This window comes from Phacochoerus africanus, chromosome 11 (genome assembly GCF_016906955.1).
Source record: "Phacochoerus africanus isolate WHEZ1 chromosome 11, ROS_Pafr_v1, whole genome shotgun sequence".
Classification (NCBI taxonomy): Eukaryota; Metazoa; Chordata; class Mammalia; order Artiodactyla; family Suidae; genus Phacochoerus; species Phacochoerus africanus.
The window spans coordinates 9,079,857-9,096,109 of NC_062554.1; the positions used below are offsets into that span (position 1 = coordinate 9,079,857).

The window sequence follows — 16,253 nt, forward strand, 5'->3', positions numbered from 1 at the left end:
TGGGCTGAGAAAATGTAATTCCCGGCTTCCCTGAGCCTAGGTTCCCAGTGACAGGATGGGGACAACTAAGGGCCCTTCCCAGGGTGTCTGGGGATGGAGCGAGGTGAGGCGCGTGCTAAGTACTCAATCCGCTGCTTCTTACCACACCGGCACTTACTGAGGTCCGTAAAATCCTGAGGAAATGGGCGTTTTTAATAGTCACGCGGTCACTGAATTCATGTACCACGTGAAGCCAACTTCCTACTAAGGACGATTAATAGTTTCCAATTATTCACTATTATAAATTAACACAAACACTTTTTTTGCACATACCTTTCTGTATTGCTAATTATTTCCCAAGGATAGACTCCTACAGATAGAATCACAGGGCCAAAGGGAATGAACTTTTTACGGCCCCTGATAGATCCTGCTTAGCTGCTCTCCAGAAAGACTGAACCGCGTGCTTCCTCCCTGTGCAACTGGGGAAACGGAGGCACCGAGAAGGCAGCACCTGCTCAGTGTCATCACAGAACTGGAGCCAGCGCCAGCAGCTTCAGGCCTCTGCCACCTCGGGCCTGGGGCGGGGGATGGGCGGGGGGGGATGGAGGGGGGCTGGGCGGGGAGACCCCAGGAGGACACTACAGGGCACGTGTCCTCCCCTGGCCTCGCCTCAGATTCCAGGAAGAAACTGTTGTGGAAACCAAGGCCCAAAGAGAGGCGGCCCTGGCCCCGATAGCTAATCCTGCAAGGTATTCTGGCTCCACCTGGCCCTCCCTCTGGCAGAGAGCCCTCCTGGCCGGCTGGACAGCCCGGATGGTCCCTCCCTGGCTTTCCCCATCCAGCCGTGACCACTTCCTCTTACTGCAGGAGCTGTTTCCAGAGGCTCGCTAGACCCTGAGGGCCAGGCCAGGGCCTCCTGATCCCAGCAGGTGGCAGGCTGAGGGAGCTGCGGGTCTTGGGGCCAGCCCTAAGTCCCGGGCAGGCCTCCCCCACAGGGCAGGCATCCATCCTCTGCTTGAGCTGTCCAGGGACAGCCAGGTCACTCTCTGGGCAGAGTGCGGTAGCCCAGGGGCCAGCACGATACAGTCCCTGTCCTAGATCTGACTGCATCTCACTGTGTGACTTTGGAAGGGCTACTTAACCTGTCTGAGCCTGTCTCCTCAGACTGTCCGCAGCATGTGCATTTGGTACTAACGGGCTGTGTGGCCATGGGTGAGTCCTGCCCCTCTCTGGGCCTTAGTTTCCCCTTCTGTACGTGATGGGGATGGACCCGATGGTCTTCTGGGCAGCTTGGCAGAAGGGCCCGAGGTCTGCGGTCGGGGCCAGCAGGGACGGCTCCCCTTTGCCCACGTCAGTGCCTGTGCTTTGGATACCTGCAAGGATGAATAATTGATTTCTGGCATTTAATAAAGGACAGAGGCCACCTCTGGGACTCAGCTGGGGCCCCGGCTCATCCTGCTGGGCTGCAGCGGCTGGCGGCCGGTCGGTCCTTTATTGAGCTCATTAATAACAGAAGCACAGCTAAGTGCCACAACGAGGGGAGCCGCCCTGGCATCACAGAATCCTAGGACCACAGCCCTTTAGAAGCCCAGAGTCCAGAAACCCTAAATCCTAACATTACGGCCACCTTCCAGCCAGAAATTCGGCCTCCCAGGAAGCAGCCCTCAGGTTTCGGGGAGCTAGGAACCCTTCCACGTCCATCACCTCACTTCATCCTCAGCAAGACCTGAGGAGGTCAGTTAGCCCACTTTGCGGAAGAGGAAAAGGAGCCGGACAGGACTCACACTTCGTGTGGCCCTGGTCACAGCGAGCTGCACTTCTAGCCAAAAGGAAAACACAGCGCTGGGAGTGGGGAGCACTGGCTGCCAGGCCCCGGCTCTGCCCCCCCCCCCGACTGTGACCTTGGGCCTGAGTTCCCCCGCCTGTCAATGGGGAACCTTTCCTCTTCTCACGCCTTTCACTGTCTGACAGAGGCAGGCAACGAGGGCGGAGGGGAGAGAAGCAGGTGCCCTCAGGCACCCAGGTGCCAGCCTCAGCTCTGCCCTTGGACCCACGGCTGGTGCCCACAAAGGCCCCGAGCTGTCCTGGAACCACAGCACCTGCCAGCCCTGCCCAAGGCCCTGCTCAGGGAGCTGGGGTCCTGGGGTCTGGGCCCCCCCCCCCCGTGCTGAGGCCTTGGTCTCTCTGGGCCTTGGAGTTCTGTCTGCGAAGGGGTCTAGAGGCCCCAGCCCCCATCGACATTCCCATCCTCCGTGACAGCAGCACCAGGAAGGGGCTTCCTGTGCTCCCGAGCGGGTCTCAGCTCCTGCCAAGCCCTTCTTCCCTCCAGGGGACCGCACCCTCAAGTCTGTACAGAGAGCTGGTGGCCAGTGGTGGCAGAGCCCTGAGGACCAGCCTGGAAGAGATGCTCAACTCCCTCCACCACCCCCCGCGCCCCCGACTCCAGCCAGTGGATGCCGACGCCCAGCCCCGCGGTCCCGTACCCACTCACCAGTTGAATTCGTCGTAGTCATTGTGGACCTCCCACCAGAAGTAGAGCCAGGTGAGTGTGAGGCCGAAGGTGAGGGTGAGGAGCAGGAACCAGAGGCGCTCCCACTGCAGGGGCAGAGCGAGGGGAGCGGTCAAGCGGGGCAGGGCTGGTCCCTCAGGCGCCTCCACCCAGAAGGACCCCCGCGACGCAGCCCAGCTGCCAGGCAGGGTTACTGCCCTCCTCACGGCAGGACCTGAGGCTCAGAGAGTGGAGTGGCCTGTCCAACAGCACACAAGGGTGGGGAGCTGGAGTTGGGCCCTTTGCGATGCAGCCTGAGGCCCTTGCAGTGTGCACGGGTCTCCAGGAGCAAAGGCCACATCTGCCTGAGCCTTTGCCCTGGAAGGGTGACCTGCAGTCTGAGGGTCACATTCTCTCATCTCCTCCCCTCATCACATGGGCCTGCAGAGCCGGTGTCCTTCCCGAGTTCTGCTCGTGGTACAGGTACCCCAATACCCACATTGCACAGCAAGTTACGGGAGGGTTCAAGAGCAGCCTCTAGGCTTGAGGACTTGGCGCCTCCCGCACCCCGGGCTGCAGGAGCCGGCCCTCTGCCTCCTGCAGGGGTAGGGTGGGGTGTGGGGCTGCTTCCCCAGAGCTCTGCGGGCACTTCCGGCTGGGTCCTTGGCTTGTCCCTGCATTCATCCTCCCCTTATCTCAGAAGCACTACAGCCTTGGAATATCCTGCTCTCCGCAAAGTGCTGAAGTCATCAGAACAAACGACAGCCCTTGAAGGGGGCCCAGCAGGACAGAAGCAAGGCCGCCCCCACCCCGAGAGGCCGGGGGCCCGGCAAGCCCAGCATCCCTCCTCTGCCACGCTGCCTGCAGCCCCCCAGGCCTCTCTGACCCTTCCTGCGCTGGGCAGCCAACTAGGCATGCTGGTTCTAACCCCGGTTCACCAAAAGCTCGGCTCCTCTCTGGTCCAGAAGACAACCCCACCCCTGAGGTCTTTCCTGTCCCAGGGACATGAATCCCACCTCCTCAGAGCTTCTGTCACTGCTGAGCCACGTCACTTATGGACAGATGCGCAGTTCTAGAACCATCCCTGTTTATGTCCGTCTCCCCTGCTACACTGTGAGCACCTCGGAGACGGGGGGTCTTCATATTCCCAGGTTGGTGGTAACTTAAGACAGATTCGATGGTGAAAGGGCACCTGTGCGCCCACCCAGGAGAGATTTCACTGGGTCTCACCGCCCGATCCCCACAGAGGAGCCCCCTGGTCTTGTGAACCGCGGGCCAGCAGCCGTGAGAGGCCATCTGACTCCAGGGATCGCTCGCCCTCAGCAGGGGCGAGGCTTCTGGGCAGAAAACAAGGTTCTGAGAAGGGCCGGGGGAGGGTGAGCCTCGGCCGGTGATGGGTCCTGTCCCAGGCCGCCACGTGGAGGTCATCGGGGAAATAGCTGCAGGGACACTGGCAGGTAGAGAACCCGTCACAGGTACTTGGGGGGGTGTCCTATGGTGACGTGTGATGCAGGATCCGGGGGCAGTTAAGATGCGGATGTCAGGAGGGCCCACAGCGGACAGGATCCTGTGCACCAAGGGCCACTGTCCTCACTTGGCCAGATGCTGACGCGGGGCGGGGAGCAGGGATCCTGACATGGAACCAGGCAGGTCATTCTACGAACAAGAATGCAGAGCTGTAAGGTGCCACCTCTAGGAACTGGCCAGGTGACAAGATTAGAGGGGGCAGGGGGTGAGGCACCCAGGGAACGGCAGGGTGGGGGCAGGGCCTACGTAACGAGGAACTATGACCCCATCTCTAGAACCAGGCACGAGCGGGGGCTGGAGGCTACCCAGGGATGCAGGTCCCGGGAGCTGCCGGAGGCTCCGTGGCCACAGCGTGCCTGCAGATGGGGATGAAGAGGCCCCAGCCATCGTGGGGACAGAGGCGGCAGGTCACTCTAAGAACAATCAGAGGAAAACACTGAACGGCAGGGGCTGGAAGAAAGGGGAGGTGAAGCCAGGAACCAGGGAGGAAGTGGCCCAGGGAGCAGTTCCACTGACAAAGCGGCTCCCAGTGGCGCTAATGGTCCCTGTCAGGAAGACAAGGATGTACTGCAGGAGAGCGGCCTGGCCCTGCTCCAGAGATGCAGGCTGCGAGGCCATGGCCACACTGGGGAGATGGCGGCGCCCCTGGCCCTGCGGCACCTCCCACAGTCTGCGCAGAGCCTGGGTCTGGACCCCATCTGAGAGCACATGGAGACTCCGGGTCTCAGAGAAGGGCCGTGCACACGGCTGAGCAGGAGGCAGACAGACCTCAGCACCAGGAAGTCCCCTCGCATCGCATCGTGGCTCCTCACTGCCGACATGCGCATTTGTCACAACCCTCCTCCAGCAGGTGCCGGTCAGGAGCCCCAGGGAAGGGGCGCCTTCGAACCCGCACAGAGGCTCGATCTGGCTGTGTGTGAGTCAGAGGCTGAGCGCATACACACGGTGACCGAGGGCGGGAGGAGTCGGGGTGGGACCGAATGCAGGTGTCCCAGGAGCAGGGGATCCCCAAGCCCCACGCCGCCCTCTCCAGACCCGCCCTTGGCCTCTGGGGCCCAAGCATGGTGATCCCAGGCCCAGGCTGGCCCCCTGGACTCCTCTCACCTCTCGCTGGGGTCCACCTCCTAGGCCAAGCCTTCTCCTCCTTCGGGAAGCTCTCCTGTCCCTCCAGCCCCCAAGACCTCCCTTCCCTGACAGCCTCGGCACAGACGCTTGTACCCCCCGTTTGCCCTGCACCCACATTCTAAATCGTGGAGGCAGAAAGAGCGCAGGCCAAGAGGGAGACATCCCCCGAGCCTTAGTTTTCTCACCTGTATGATGGGCCTGTTACCCCCGCCCCCCCGAGGGTGGGTGTTAAACTGGATGATGTATGACAAGCGGCATACAGTAGGTGCATAATAAGGGACAGTGCTCTGGGTTGAGGACTCCCTCGGGGCAGGGATGGCTGAGGTATCTGCACACCCTGGGCCCACATCCTCAGAGCACAGGGTGGTGCTCAGATGCGGCGTGCGGAGCAGATGGGGATGCAGGGAAGCCTCGGGGCACCAGGGGACGAGGACGTCATCCAACTCCACATTTATCCTCAGGCTGAGCCCGAGGGCCTCAGGGAAGCGAGGGAAGCAGCTGTTGTGACACCCCAGCCCCTTCCTTTCAGAGCCTGGTGGCCACCCAGGAAGAAGACAAAGCTCAGGTGGCCCCTGAGCAGACCAGCCACGGAGGAAAGAGGAAGAGGCCGAGAGCAGCTGGGGAGGGGATGAGCCAGCCAGCCCGGACCCCTGGCTGTGAACGGGGTAGGCGGCTCCATCCCTGTTCCAGGGGTGGTGGTGGCAAAAGCCCCAAAGGCCCCAGCTCCACCCATCTCATTCTGTTCTCACCCGCCGCCTCCATCCCATGCCAGGCAACTGTGGGCCAACTTCTTCCACTGGCTTTCCTGTTTCTTCCTTACCCCTCTCACCTCTGTCCTGTCCTGCCCTGGGGCCTTCTGCATTCAGAGATGAACCAGAGAGAGCGCTTATTAGCAGCTGGGCTCACAGGGTCACAGAGCACCAGGACGTGTGTGCGCTGGCCCTGCTGCCTCCGGGTGCTGGCCCCAGACCTGGCCCCAGGCCAGGATGCTGCTCGCACTGTCCCCATAGGGTCTGGAGCACCTTCCCTGGGTCTCTAAAATAACCTGGACCTGAAATCTGCGTTGGGTCAGCCCCTGCGCAGGAGCCACCTCCCTGCCCTTGGCTCTATCACAGACTTCGGACGCGCCCTGGGAGCCAGAGCTGTGCTGCTGGACTCCGGCTCCCTGCCTGGCACCCAGGGGCAGAGACCGCCTCTGCTCTGCGGCCTCCAGGACAGGAGCTTTGCCCTCTTCTGCTCCCACAGCTCCCGGGATGAGCACGATCCCTCTGGATGCTGCCTGGCCCCCTCCGGACTGGAGAGGCCGGCTGCGTTTGGGAGTTTAGTGTGAATCCCAGACCGGCCACCTGCTAAACGGGTGACCTTGGAGAATTCCTGCTGTATCCTCCCCCAGCGCCGCCTTCCTGCCCCGTCAAAAGGGGTGGCAGTGCTGGACGGAGACGTCTGGCACTGGCAGGGTGGCAGGTGTTAAGTTCTCCTCGCCTCCATCCCTCCCCGCGTTGCAACTGAAATCTGGCTCTGCAGCTGCCGCCCTGCCGCTGGTTCTCTGCTACCACACAGAACAAGTCCAGCAAAAGGGCAAGAACACTGGGGGCGGATGGCCACAGCGCAGGGGCAGGGATACAACCGAGCGCTGGATTTTAAGCCCCTGCCCTCCTACCACTGGCCGCGTGGCCACGGGCCAGCCCCTCAGGACCTCGAGCCTCGGCTTCCTCCGCTGCTTGTGGGGGTGACATCACCGCTACCTCACGGGAGGGCTGCCAGGCTCGAAGGCAATTACAGATGTAAGCTGTGAGTTGCCAAATCCACGACCGTTCCTATAATTATCATTCCGCGTCTGACAGCCCTTTAATTATGCAAGACGGCGATCACGTCTTCCCCGCCCCCTGCCCTGTATCACATCGCTCCCGCTGCTGAGGACGCCGGGCAGATCGCCCCCTCCACCCCGGGGTGGGTGCCGCGGTCAGCGGCGCCCAGAGGTCAGGCCCGGCTCTTCAGGCTGCAGTCCTAGGAGCGGGCCCGGATGAAGGAAGACCCCGGCCCCGCACCGCTGGCTACAGGTGACAGCCTTGTGCGAGCACTTCGGAGTGAGCTACCCCAAAGGGCCCTCCGCTAGCTCCATCTCATTCCAGCGCCTCCAAGGCTCTGCAAAGCCGACGGAATAGCCAGGGAAAACCAGGGCTCAGAGAGGGGAAGTGACTTGCCCAAGGTCACGAAGGGCAAACGTAATGACGGAGCCAGAATTCAAACCCAGGTCTGGGTGCCTCAGCTTATCCAACTGCCCCCAAACGACAAGGAGCAGGACATGTAATTATCCCTGTCTGACCAAGGAGGGAAGTGGCTCAGCGGGGCAAGGCCCGGCCCAAGGTCACACAGCAAGGCTCAAGCAGTGCAGGGCAGGAGCCCTGGAATTTGACTTGGAAAAGATTTCAGAGATCAGCTTGCCTCCTCTTCTATAGGTCCAAGTAAGAAAACAAGAAGCTGAGACCCCAAGATGGGGAAAGGCCTGGAAGCATGGACGCAGGATTAGTTCCAGGTAAATTAGTGCAGAAAGGATGGAGAACTCGGTGGAGGGTGCTGGGACATCTGGACATCCATTTGGTTAAAAAAAAAAATTTTAATGTGACCCCCCCCTCCCCAGCCTGCCAGTTCACACCCACACCAAACTAAACTCAACTTCAGCATCCTCCACGACCTCATCGCTACTCTCTGCCAGTCATTCTACACACATGCCGAGCCCTGGACCCTGGGAGACAGGTCGGGCCCGGACTCCGCTCTGAACAAACCTGCACAGACAACTAAGCTGCCAGCAGGCAACGCCGATCCTAGAAGCGGCTGCGGCGCATGGGGCGAGTGTGGGCAGCTCAGGAGCACGCTGCCGGTTACGGGGGCAGGGATGGTCCGGGGGGCTTCCTGGAGGAGGAGATGCCTGCATCGAAGCTGAAAGGAATGCCATTTACTGGAATGACAAGATAAGGGAGGAGGGGAGGAGTGGAAGGTTCAAAGGCACCAAGCCTGGCAGCTTTCTTTGGTTTGGGGCAACTGGCTTCCTTTCTTGAGGGCTTATAAAAACTTTCTCTGTGTTAGAGTATTAACTTTCATAGAGATTGTCTATTTTTTCTTCTATTGGTTGACTTTAATTTTGTTTTTCATGCTTTTTGTATAAAAATTTAAATGTTAGGGAGTTCCTGCTGTGGCACAGCCAGTTAAGGATCTGGCATTGTCTCCGCAGCGGTTCAGGTCGCTGCAAGGTGCAGGTTTGATCCCCGGTCCGGCACAGTGGGTTAAGGATCCAGTGTTGTTGCAGCTGTGGCATAGGTCGCCGCTCAGATTTGATCCTTGGCCCAGGAATATCCATATGCCATGGGTGTAGCCAAAAAAGGAGAAATTAAAATTTTATGTAGTCAAATGTATCCTTCTTTCCTTTATAAGTTTTTGCTTTGGTATCATGTTTAAGGAAGGTGGCCCGCAATTATATACTTCACTCATGTTTTACACTGATAACTTCTCACTGCTTACACTGAAATCTGTAATCCACTCATCTATCCATAGCTTCCTATGTATGTATGGAGAGAGGCTGGAAAGCCTTCACTTTAAGCAGGAAGATTAGAATTTCTTTTTCCATACATCTTTCCAAGTCATTTGAAATTTCTTAACAAATGTGTACTTCCTTCCCAAAGAGGGAAAAAAAAAAAAAAAAAGAGGAGCTTAAAAATAGGAAAAAAACATTTAATCCATCTGGAATATCTTCTGATTCAAGGTAAGAGACAGGGATCTAATTTTACTCTCACCAAATGGATGCTTCGGCTGCCCCGATACAGTTTGTGGTATGTGTGATAATTTCCCCGATCACCCAGCACACAGCACGCTCTCAGATGCGCGTGGCTTGTTTCTAGGTTTCCAGTCTGTCTCAAGGCAACTCTTCCGCGTGTGCTGGCTCTGCCTGGCACGACTCCTTCCGCGTGGCGGAGCTCTGCTCCCCGAGCCACTCCTGTGGTCCTGGCTCTGCTTTGGGCCCCAGAGGCAGCACCACACAGCCTTGCAGAGACTGGAGAGAGACCGGAGTGCCCCACAGAGCCTGCCCGCCCCCTGCAGGCTGGACCCTGGGCATGCCAGCCCCTCCAGCCATCAGCCTGTTTCACCCTGGCCAAGTTCCACACGGGGCGGGGGAGGGGGGGGCCTGAAGAATGCCATCTGGGAAGAGGGTGAGGAGAGAGCTGGCGGCCCTGGCAGGATTACTGCGGTCCTGACCCAGGAGATTTGGGGGAGGGGGCAGCCGAGGGAGGGAGGTATGAGATGGATCATCGCAGCATTAGTGCTGAGCAGGGAAAGGGATTAAAATCCCCCCCCACCCCGGCCCCCGCCGCCTCCCCAGTCAGTTCCTGACAGCCTAAGAGGCTGGATTTATTTTTCTGGGCTACAGAGAGCCGGGCAATTAGGCCTCTGTCTGCCTTGCATCTGCTGGGGTGCACTCCGAGTGGCTCATTAGGCAGGAGAAGGAAACCAGCCTCAGCCTGGAGCGCCCCGTGCCTCCCCACCCACCCTGTGGGTTGCATCAGCCGCTGGGAGGCCTGAGCAGAAGGTCTGGGGGCCCTTAGGAGGGATTATCCCAGTGTCCAGCAGAGGCCCTGCCAAGGCCAAGGCCAAGGCCACGGGGTGGTAAGGGGCCAGAGTCGCCTGCTGAGGCCCATCAACCCCTGCCCCATCCACGCTCCCTAAGCAGACACTCAAGGTTGTCACAGAGGTCATGAACGAGAGCAGAACCATTTCCCCTGGAGCGTGGCATCGCCATGCCAGGCACCCTCAATGCCATTCAGAGAGGAGAGCTGGGCAGGGTACAGAGACAGCCTGGCTTTATTGCAGCGATAAAGCCTCAGCTCCCTGCGCTGCAATAACCGGGCCTCTGCCAGCTCTCTCTCGTGGATGCAATAATATCATCTCCCATTTTCCTATCCTCATGGCAACCCTGCAAGGTTTACAGGCTTAAATGGGTCTTATCATCTCCAGCTTAGAAGTGGGAGAACTGAAGCTCAGGCAGCTCCTCTGGGACCTGCTGGGTCCCTTTTCCCCCAGAAGCACCAGAGAAGGGAAGAGCCGTCCTTTGAAAGTTTGTAGGGAGGACGTGCTGAAACAGTGGCCTGTCTTGTTCAGGACGGGAGACACGCTGGTATGTGTTACCTACCTGGATCCTTGGGGCATGGGTTTGCACCTGCTCCTAACCCACAAGCAAGCTGAGAGGGTCTGGCTTTGCCTAAGGTCACACGCTACGTGGCCAGAGGAGGGAGGGTAGAGTTCAGGCCGCGGCTCCCCCAGCCAGGTGCCTCTGGCCGACTCCAGTTACCTCCTGGAGCCCATCGCAAAGGCTGCTTCCTCCAGGGAGATCACCTTGATTCCCGAGTGAGAGCCACTCACCCCCCACCCCATATCCCCGTCACGGGCCCACACAGCATTGACAGGACAGGAAGTTGGGACCCAGCTGGGAAACTCACCCCTCCTCCTGCACGACCCCAGCTCCAAGGGTGGCCGAGGACGTCCCTGGGCCAAGTCGGCCCCTCCCTGCCCGCCATAGCCAGGCGCCCGGAATGCAGCATACACCCGCACTCTCCCGGCCACCTGAGCTCATCCGGGAGCTCACAGAGGAGCGCTGCGGGGGTCCGGCCCCTCCACCCTCACCGGCACCCTCACTTGCGCTTTAACTCACCGGCTCAGTCACCCTTCCCCGCCTGGCCTGAGGCCCTCCTCTGGGCCAGACCCTGCTTCTGAGCCAGTGGGGGAAACAGAAAGTCACAACCCACACGGGCAGCCCAGGCCCGAGGTGCTGCGGGAGCCCAGGGGAAGGAGGCCGGCTCTTCCTAGAGGAACAGACATGCCACCAGCCTCGAGGCAGAGACCAGAGAGCAGGCAGGGCCGGCAGAGGGGACAGTGGAGTGGAGGGCATCCTGGGAAAGTGTGCGGGAGGTTACCCTGGGATGGCGGGGGGGCGGGGGAGCCGGGCTGAAGGGGGCTGATGGGCTTCCCCACAGCAGGTGTCTTCCGGCCACGCTGGGAGGGGCTCCCGCTGTCAGTGGCTGGCGGTTGGGGGGTGGGGAGAGATTGATCCTGTCCCTGTCCCCCCGGACGCTGCTGAGACCACGCCTCCTGCGCACGGCACGGTCTCTGGTCTCCAGGACGGGCCTCAAGCGCCAGATGGACATCAGGGGATGACCGAGCAGCAGCTCTTCCACCGCCTGTCTGCTAAGTGCGCCTTCCAATGTCTCTGCAACCCCTCTCTTTGCTACCTCTGTGCGGACTCCTGCCCTAGTTGAGGCCTCAGCCTTTCTCGCCTGGCTCCCTCCCTCCCCACCTGCACTCGAGGCCCTCAGCACATTCTCTAGGATTGAACCAGTGTCCTCGCACAGCCCGAGTCCAGCTGGGCTCTCGCCGCCAGGGACAGAGGGCAGGGTCCCTGGCGCGGCCTCCAGCTGAGCCCCCTTGGCCACACGCTCCCCTTCCTCTCCCTCTCCCCGCCCCAGAGCCACACCGGCCGGTTGGCTTTCAGTTCCCAAACACACCTCACTCATGACTCTCAGCTCCCTGCCTTGAACACTCCCCACTCTGGCTGACGTGAAGGGCTAACTCTGACACCAGCTCAGGCAGGCTTTCCGGCTGGGGTGGGACGTCCCTGGGCCTCTGCAGCGATCACGCTGGGTGGTCTGGATGTCGGTTCTCCTCTGCTCCCCACCTGCCTGGGAGCCCTTCAGGGGAAGGAGGAACCAGGTTTGATAAACCTATGATCCCTGGACCCAGGGCAGGTATCAGGACGGGTTTGTTGATTGAATAAGTAACTGGTGCATCCCAGACAAGAATGGTGTGGAACAGGGGAGAGGCCATGGGACTGGAGGTGCAAACAGGGACAGTTCAAGCCATGCCTTCAACTCGGCTTGAATGAATCACTTCCTCTTCCTGGAGCCCCATGTCTAAGTTGGAGGGGGTCAGAGCACGCTTAAAGCACCCTTCAAACGGCAAACGTCCTGCAGACATGCAAGAGAGGTCACGGTCACGGTCTGTCCCCTTCACTGTCTCGGGCTGGAAGTTCCTCCAGGCATCTGCCCTACATCCTTCTTGCTACAGAGAGGCTGGTTTTGACACTGTGCTGCCTCCCACCGTTGCTCGGTCTTCAGGGGCCCTGTGGGAATGGCCTGGGAACCATCTTCCGTCCTACCCCATCCGTAACTGGCAGTCTCAGAGTAGTGAGTCACAGACGACAACCAATTAATTACCCCCGGTTCTAAAAAGCTTCTGCTTCCCCTTCCTCACTGCCAGGCTGCTCCACTCCCCTGGTGCTGGGAGCAGGAGAAGAGGTCATTTCACCTCTCTGATCCTCAGCTTCCTGTTTCCTTATTTGTCAAGTGTGTGTCCTGGGGGGAGGGGACAGTGTGTGCAGAGGGTTGGAGGGGGTGGGGACGGATGGGGAGGGGGCAGGAAGGAAGGAGACCAGCCTGGATGGAGAGAAGGGGGCTCCTTCCTAAGCTCCCTGCCCCACACCCCGTCCTCCCTCCACAGGACCCATTCCAGCAGCACAGGGCCAGCTCTTCACCAGGGATGCACTGAGCGTGCCCAGCCTGGCATTCAAGCCACTCCCTAACTTGTCCCAAATGCTCCTAGTCCAGTGCTCTTTGTACCAGGCAACTTCCCAAGGCCCTTTCTCCTCCTTGCAAGCTCTGCTTTAAAAACACCCGGGCTCGAAACACACCGTCTCCCCGCCCGTGTCCCTCCTCCTCTGGCTCTTGCTGCAAATCCATCACAGACTCCAGGGATGACAGGCTTCGAGCCTTGACGTCTCCAACTGTAAATGGGGCATGACAATGAAACGTGCCCCATGGGGTGTTATAACAAGGCCTGGAAGCCAGGAGCTCCCTGCATACAGTAGGTACTCAATACATGTTCATGGTTAGTCTCACTCTGCCATTTCTTTCCCAGCCTGGGGACGAGCGTGAAGTGACTCACCGCCTGTCCATCCGTCACCCCGCTGCACAGACGAGACCCACAGGGGGCAGCTTTACGGAAGAACTTGACTCCTAGGCATCCCTGGCTTGTGAGAAGCGAGAGGCTCCCCAAAGGGTCCTGAGGGCAGGCAGTGCCTGAGCGGGAAGGGGTGGGGTCCCCAAAGGAGGAGGGGAAGGTGGGGGTGAGGAAAGAATGGGCCCAAAGCTGGACCCCCCTTCCCCTTGCACCTCCTCCACCCCCAGGCCCAAGGGGCCCCTCCTTTCAGGCCCCAACCTGAGCTCTGAGCTCGCTCAGCAGCATTTATCCAGCAGCTTCTCTGCTCCAGGCCTGCCTTTGAAGCACCAGATTGCTGTTTCCTTCACTGAGTCAGGCCAGGAGCCCAGACCCCCATCACAGTCCTGGGGAGGGACTGGGGACAAAGGAGGGAGGCGAGTGAGTGACAGAGAGAAGGGGCAGCTGGCAGAGCCTGGAACCGAGGAAGCAAGAGGGAGGTGACAACGACGCAGGAACGAGTGACAGGGCAGGGGAGGCCCCTCCTTAGCTGGGAGGCTCGGGTTGCCTGAGGTGAGCTCCACGAGCCGTGCACAGGCCCCGCCACCCCGGGCTGCCGCTAACCCTCTCCCCTCTCCCAGCCAAGCTGGCTCGTGGCCCGCAGCTCCTGCACTGCCCCATACCTGGCACCCCAGGCCTTGGCATTTGCAGAGCCTGCACGGTGTGGGCCCCCCGTCAGCTCAAAACCAGCATCAACCCACCACTTCCTCCACCCTGGGCCCTGCGCTGGCCACACCAGTCCCCATCACTTCCTGACTGCACAGCCTGTGATGGCCTGGCCCCGGGCCACCAAGAGGTGTCAGGTGCCCGGAGATGTTTGCCTTCCTCCAGTGTCTCCTCCGACGGCCAAGGGCTTCCTGCTTGGGCGCTCGGCCATCCTTCCTCCCTCGCTCAGCCTCAGCTCTCTTCCCACCCCAGTCCCACCGAGAGCACGGGACCCACACCACGCAGGGCTGCATCCCAGCTCTGCCCCTCTAAGGCTGTGTGACCTCAGCCCCACCACGGACGTCCCTGGCTTCCGTTTCCACGTGTGAAGGGGCAGTGATGACACTGAGCTCATGGGCTTGGGAGCAACACGAGCAGCTGTGTGACAGCACTCAGCTCGGTGCCCTGCACGCAGACAGGCCCCCAGGTGCCTGGGGACTGCGAGGTCCTGCCTTCCTGACACGCGGAGGCCCCGCTGCCTCCCTCCACCATCTCAGGGGAGAATGGAGCTCAGAGCAAAGCAGAGGGAATTCTGAACCCCTCTTCCACGTCAGAGCCGGGGAGGCCGAGCCACGGTGTGTGGGAATGACTTGTCTTACGGGCCAGTCACGGCCAGTGCTGGCCACTCCATGTCCTGCCACCCGCCATCCACCCAGAAGCTCTGAGGGGGATGTGCATTATTTCACAGATGAGAAGCTCAAAGTCAGGTAGGTACAATTTGAACTTGAGGCTGCCTGACTCCTGATCACACAGCCTGGTCCACTGAGAGGAGACCCTAGGTCCACATAAAAGGCTGTCCTGGGCAGGGACCTGCTGGGTGGCCCTGGGCAGGCCCCCTCCCCTCCCTTGCCTCCTCTGTGCTACTGCGCAGACGTGGCGATGAGTCCGGCCAGGTGCCCACCAGATGGAACCTGCTTCTCACCACTGGGGGGGTCATGACCTCAGGCTCCTGCCTCAGTCCAGCAGCATTCTGTCCCTCACCAGCACAGGCAGAGAAGGAGGGCAGCCGGGCGGACAAGCTTCCCAACCTCCCAATCCAGATAGCCCGGCTCTGCCTGGCCTCTGACTCTGGACGCCACCCTGTCCTTGGCGCCCCCCCCCGCCCCCCCCCCCCCCCCGGCCTGTGTCAGAACTGGCTGAATTTGGAGGCGGGCTTCTTTGTTCAGACATGCAGGAGGGAGGAGGAAAGCTGTTCTCCAGGCAGCTGAGCTTTTAGATAAACACCATTCATCTCGCTCTCTGTTCCCTCCTAAAGGAACTGGGTTCCTTCAGAGAAGAAACTAGATCCACTGCGGACGGCGCCCCAGGGACGGAAGTGCGGCTTGGGCTCTGGCTCGGGGAGCCGGGCACTCAAGGAGGCTTTCTTTACCCTGCTGAGCACCTGCCGCCAGCCCTGGCAGGCTTGGGGCTCAGGTGACGGGGCCTTGGTGCCAGGCCGTGGCCCTGCCAGCTCCCAGGTTCCAGGACGGCCTGGCCCGCCTTCTCACCCTCCCCCTTAGGCACCCACCTGCTTGCCTGCCCCTCTGGCTCTGCCAGGAAGCTGAGAACGTCCACTCGCCTTGCAGAGACCCCGCCTTCTTGGCTACTGCTCTGTGCCCAGCCCCCACCCCCACCCCCAAGCAGCCCAGCCCCACACTGAGAGGAGAGGTAAGGGCTAGACGCACCCATGACAGGATGGCCCACTTCCTGGCCCACTGCGGCTGATTCGGGAATTACCACGGGCCCATTTTACAGAAGGAGAAACTGAAACCCAGAAGGTGGCGGGGGGCTCTGTCCAGAGACACACAGCAGAGGGTCAGAGCTGCGATCCCTCCCCAGACCCCAGGCTCCCCAGGTCCTCGGACCCTGTCCCAGCAGAGCTCACCGGCGTGGTGTCATCGTGAGAGCGCTGGTAGCGCTTCCAGCGGCAGCCGTAGATGCCGGTGAGGCAGGAGAGGCAGAGCTGAGGCTCGTAGTACTGCAGGGGCTGGTGTCTCACCATGCTCGCGCTGCCGGCCTGGCACCCCGCCCTCAGGCGCCCATGGAGGCCCCGGCTGGTCCTGCAGGATGAAGCACAGGGCTGTGAGGCGGGGGAGGGTGGGGACTGGGCCCCAACACAGCAGGTGTCCCTGTCGCCTAGGCCTGAGGTGGGTCAGCCTCTGCTCAGAGCCCTGCAGTGGGTCCCTATCTTGATCGGAGTCAGAGGTCCTTCCTTGCAGTGCCCGGGACAGTCTCCTGCCCCCCGCCATGACCTAATCCCCATACCCACCAGCAGGCACTCCCCCACTCCCACCCCCAGCCCCAGCCCCGGGCAACCTACTCTCCCTCCTTTCCGTCTCCATGGATTTGCCCATTCTGGAATATCACCTAAATGGAATCATGCAACATATGGCCTTGAACGTCTTGCTTCTTC

General features: G+C 60.6%; 1 protein-coding gene across 2 annotated transcripts in view; it reads right to left on the bottom strand.

The window, feature by feature from the left end:
* GDPD5 (glycerophosphodiester phosphodiesterase domain containing 5) overlaps window positions 1-16,253 on the bottom strand; it is an 84,027-nt gene that overhangs the window by 24,248 nt on the left and 43,526 nt on the right. For both annotated transcript variants that reach the window (XM_047754207.1, XM_047754208.1), the window contains exons 3-4: window positions 15,726-15,900; window positions 2,471-2,574 (exon numbers count right to left, since the gene is read on the bottom strand). In XM_047754207.1, the coding sequence (XP_047610163.1) occupies window positions 2,471-2,574; window positions 15,726-15,842 (221 nt within the window). In that variant the 5' untranslated portion in view covers window positions 15,843-15,900. The remainder of the gene's footprint in view (window positions 1-2,470; window positions 2,575-15,725; window positions 15,901-16,253) is intronic.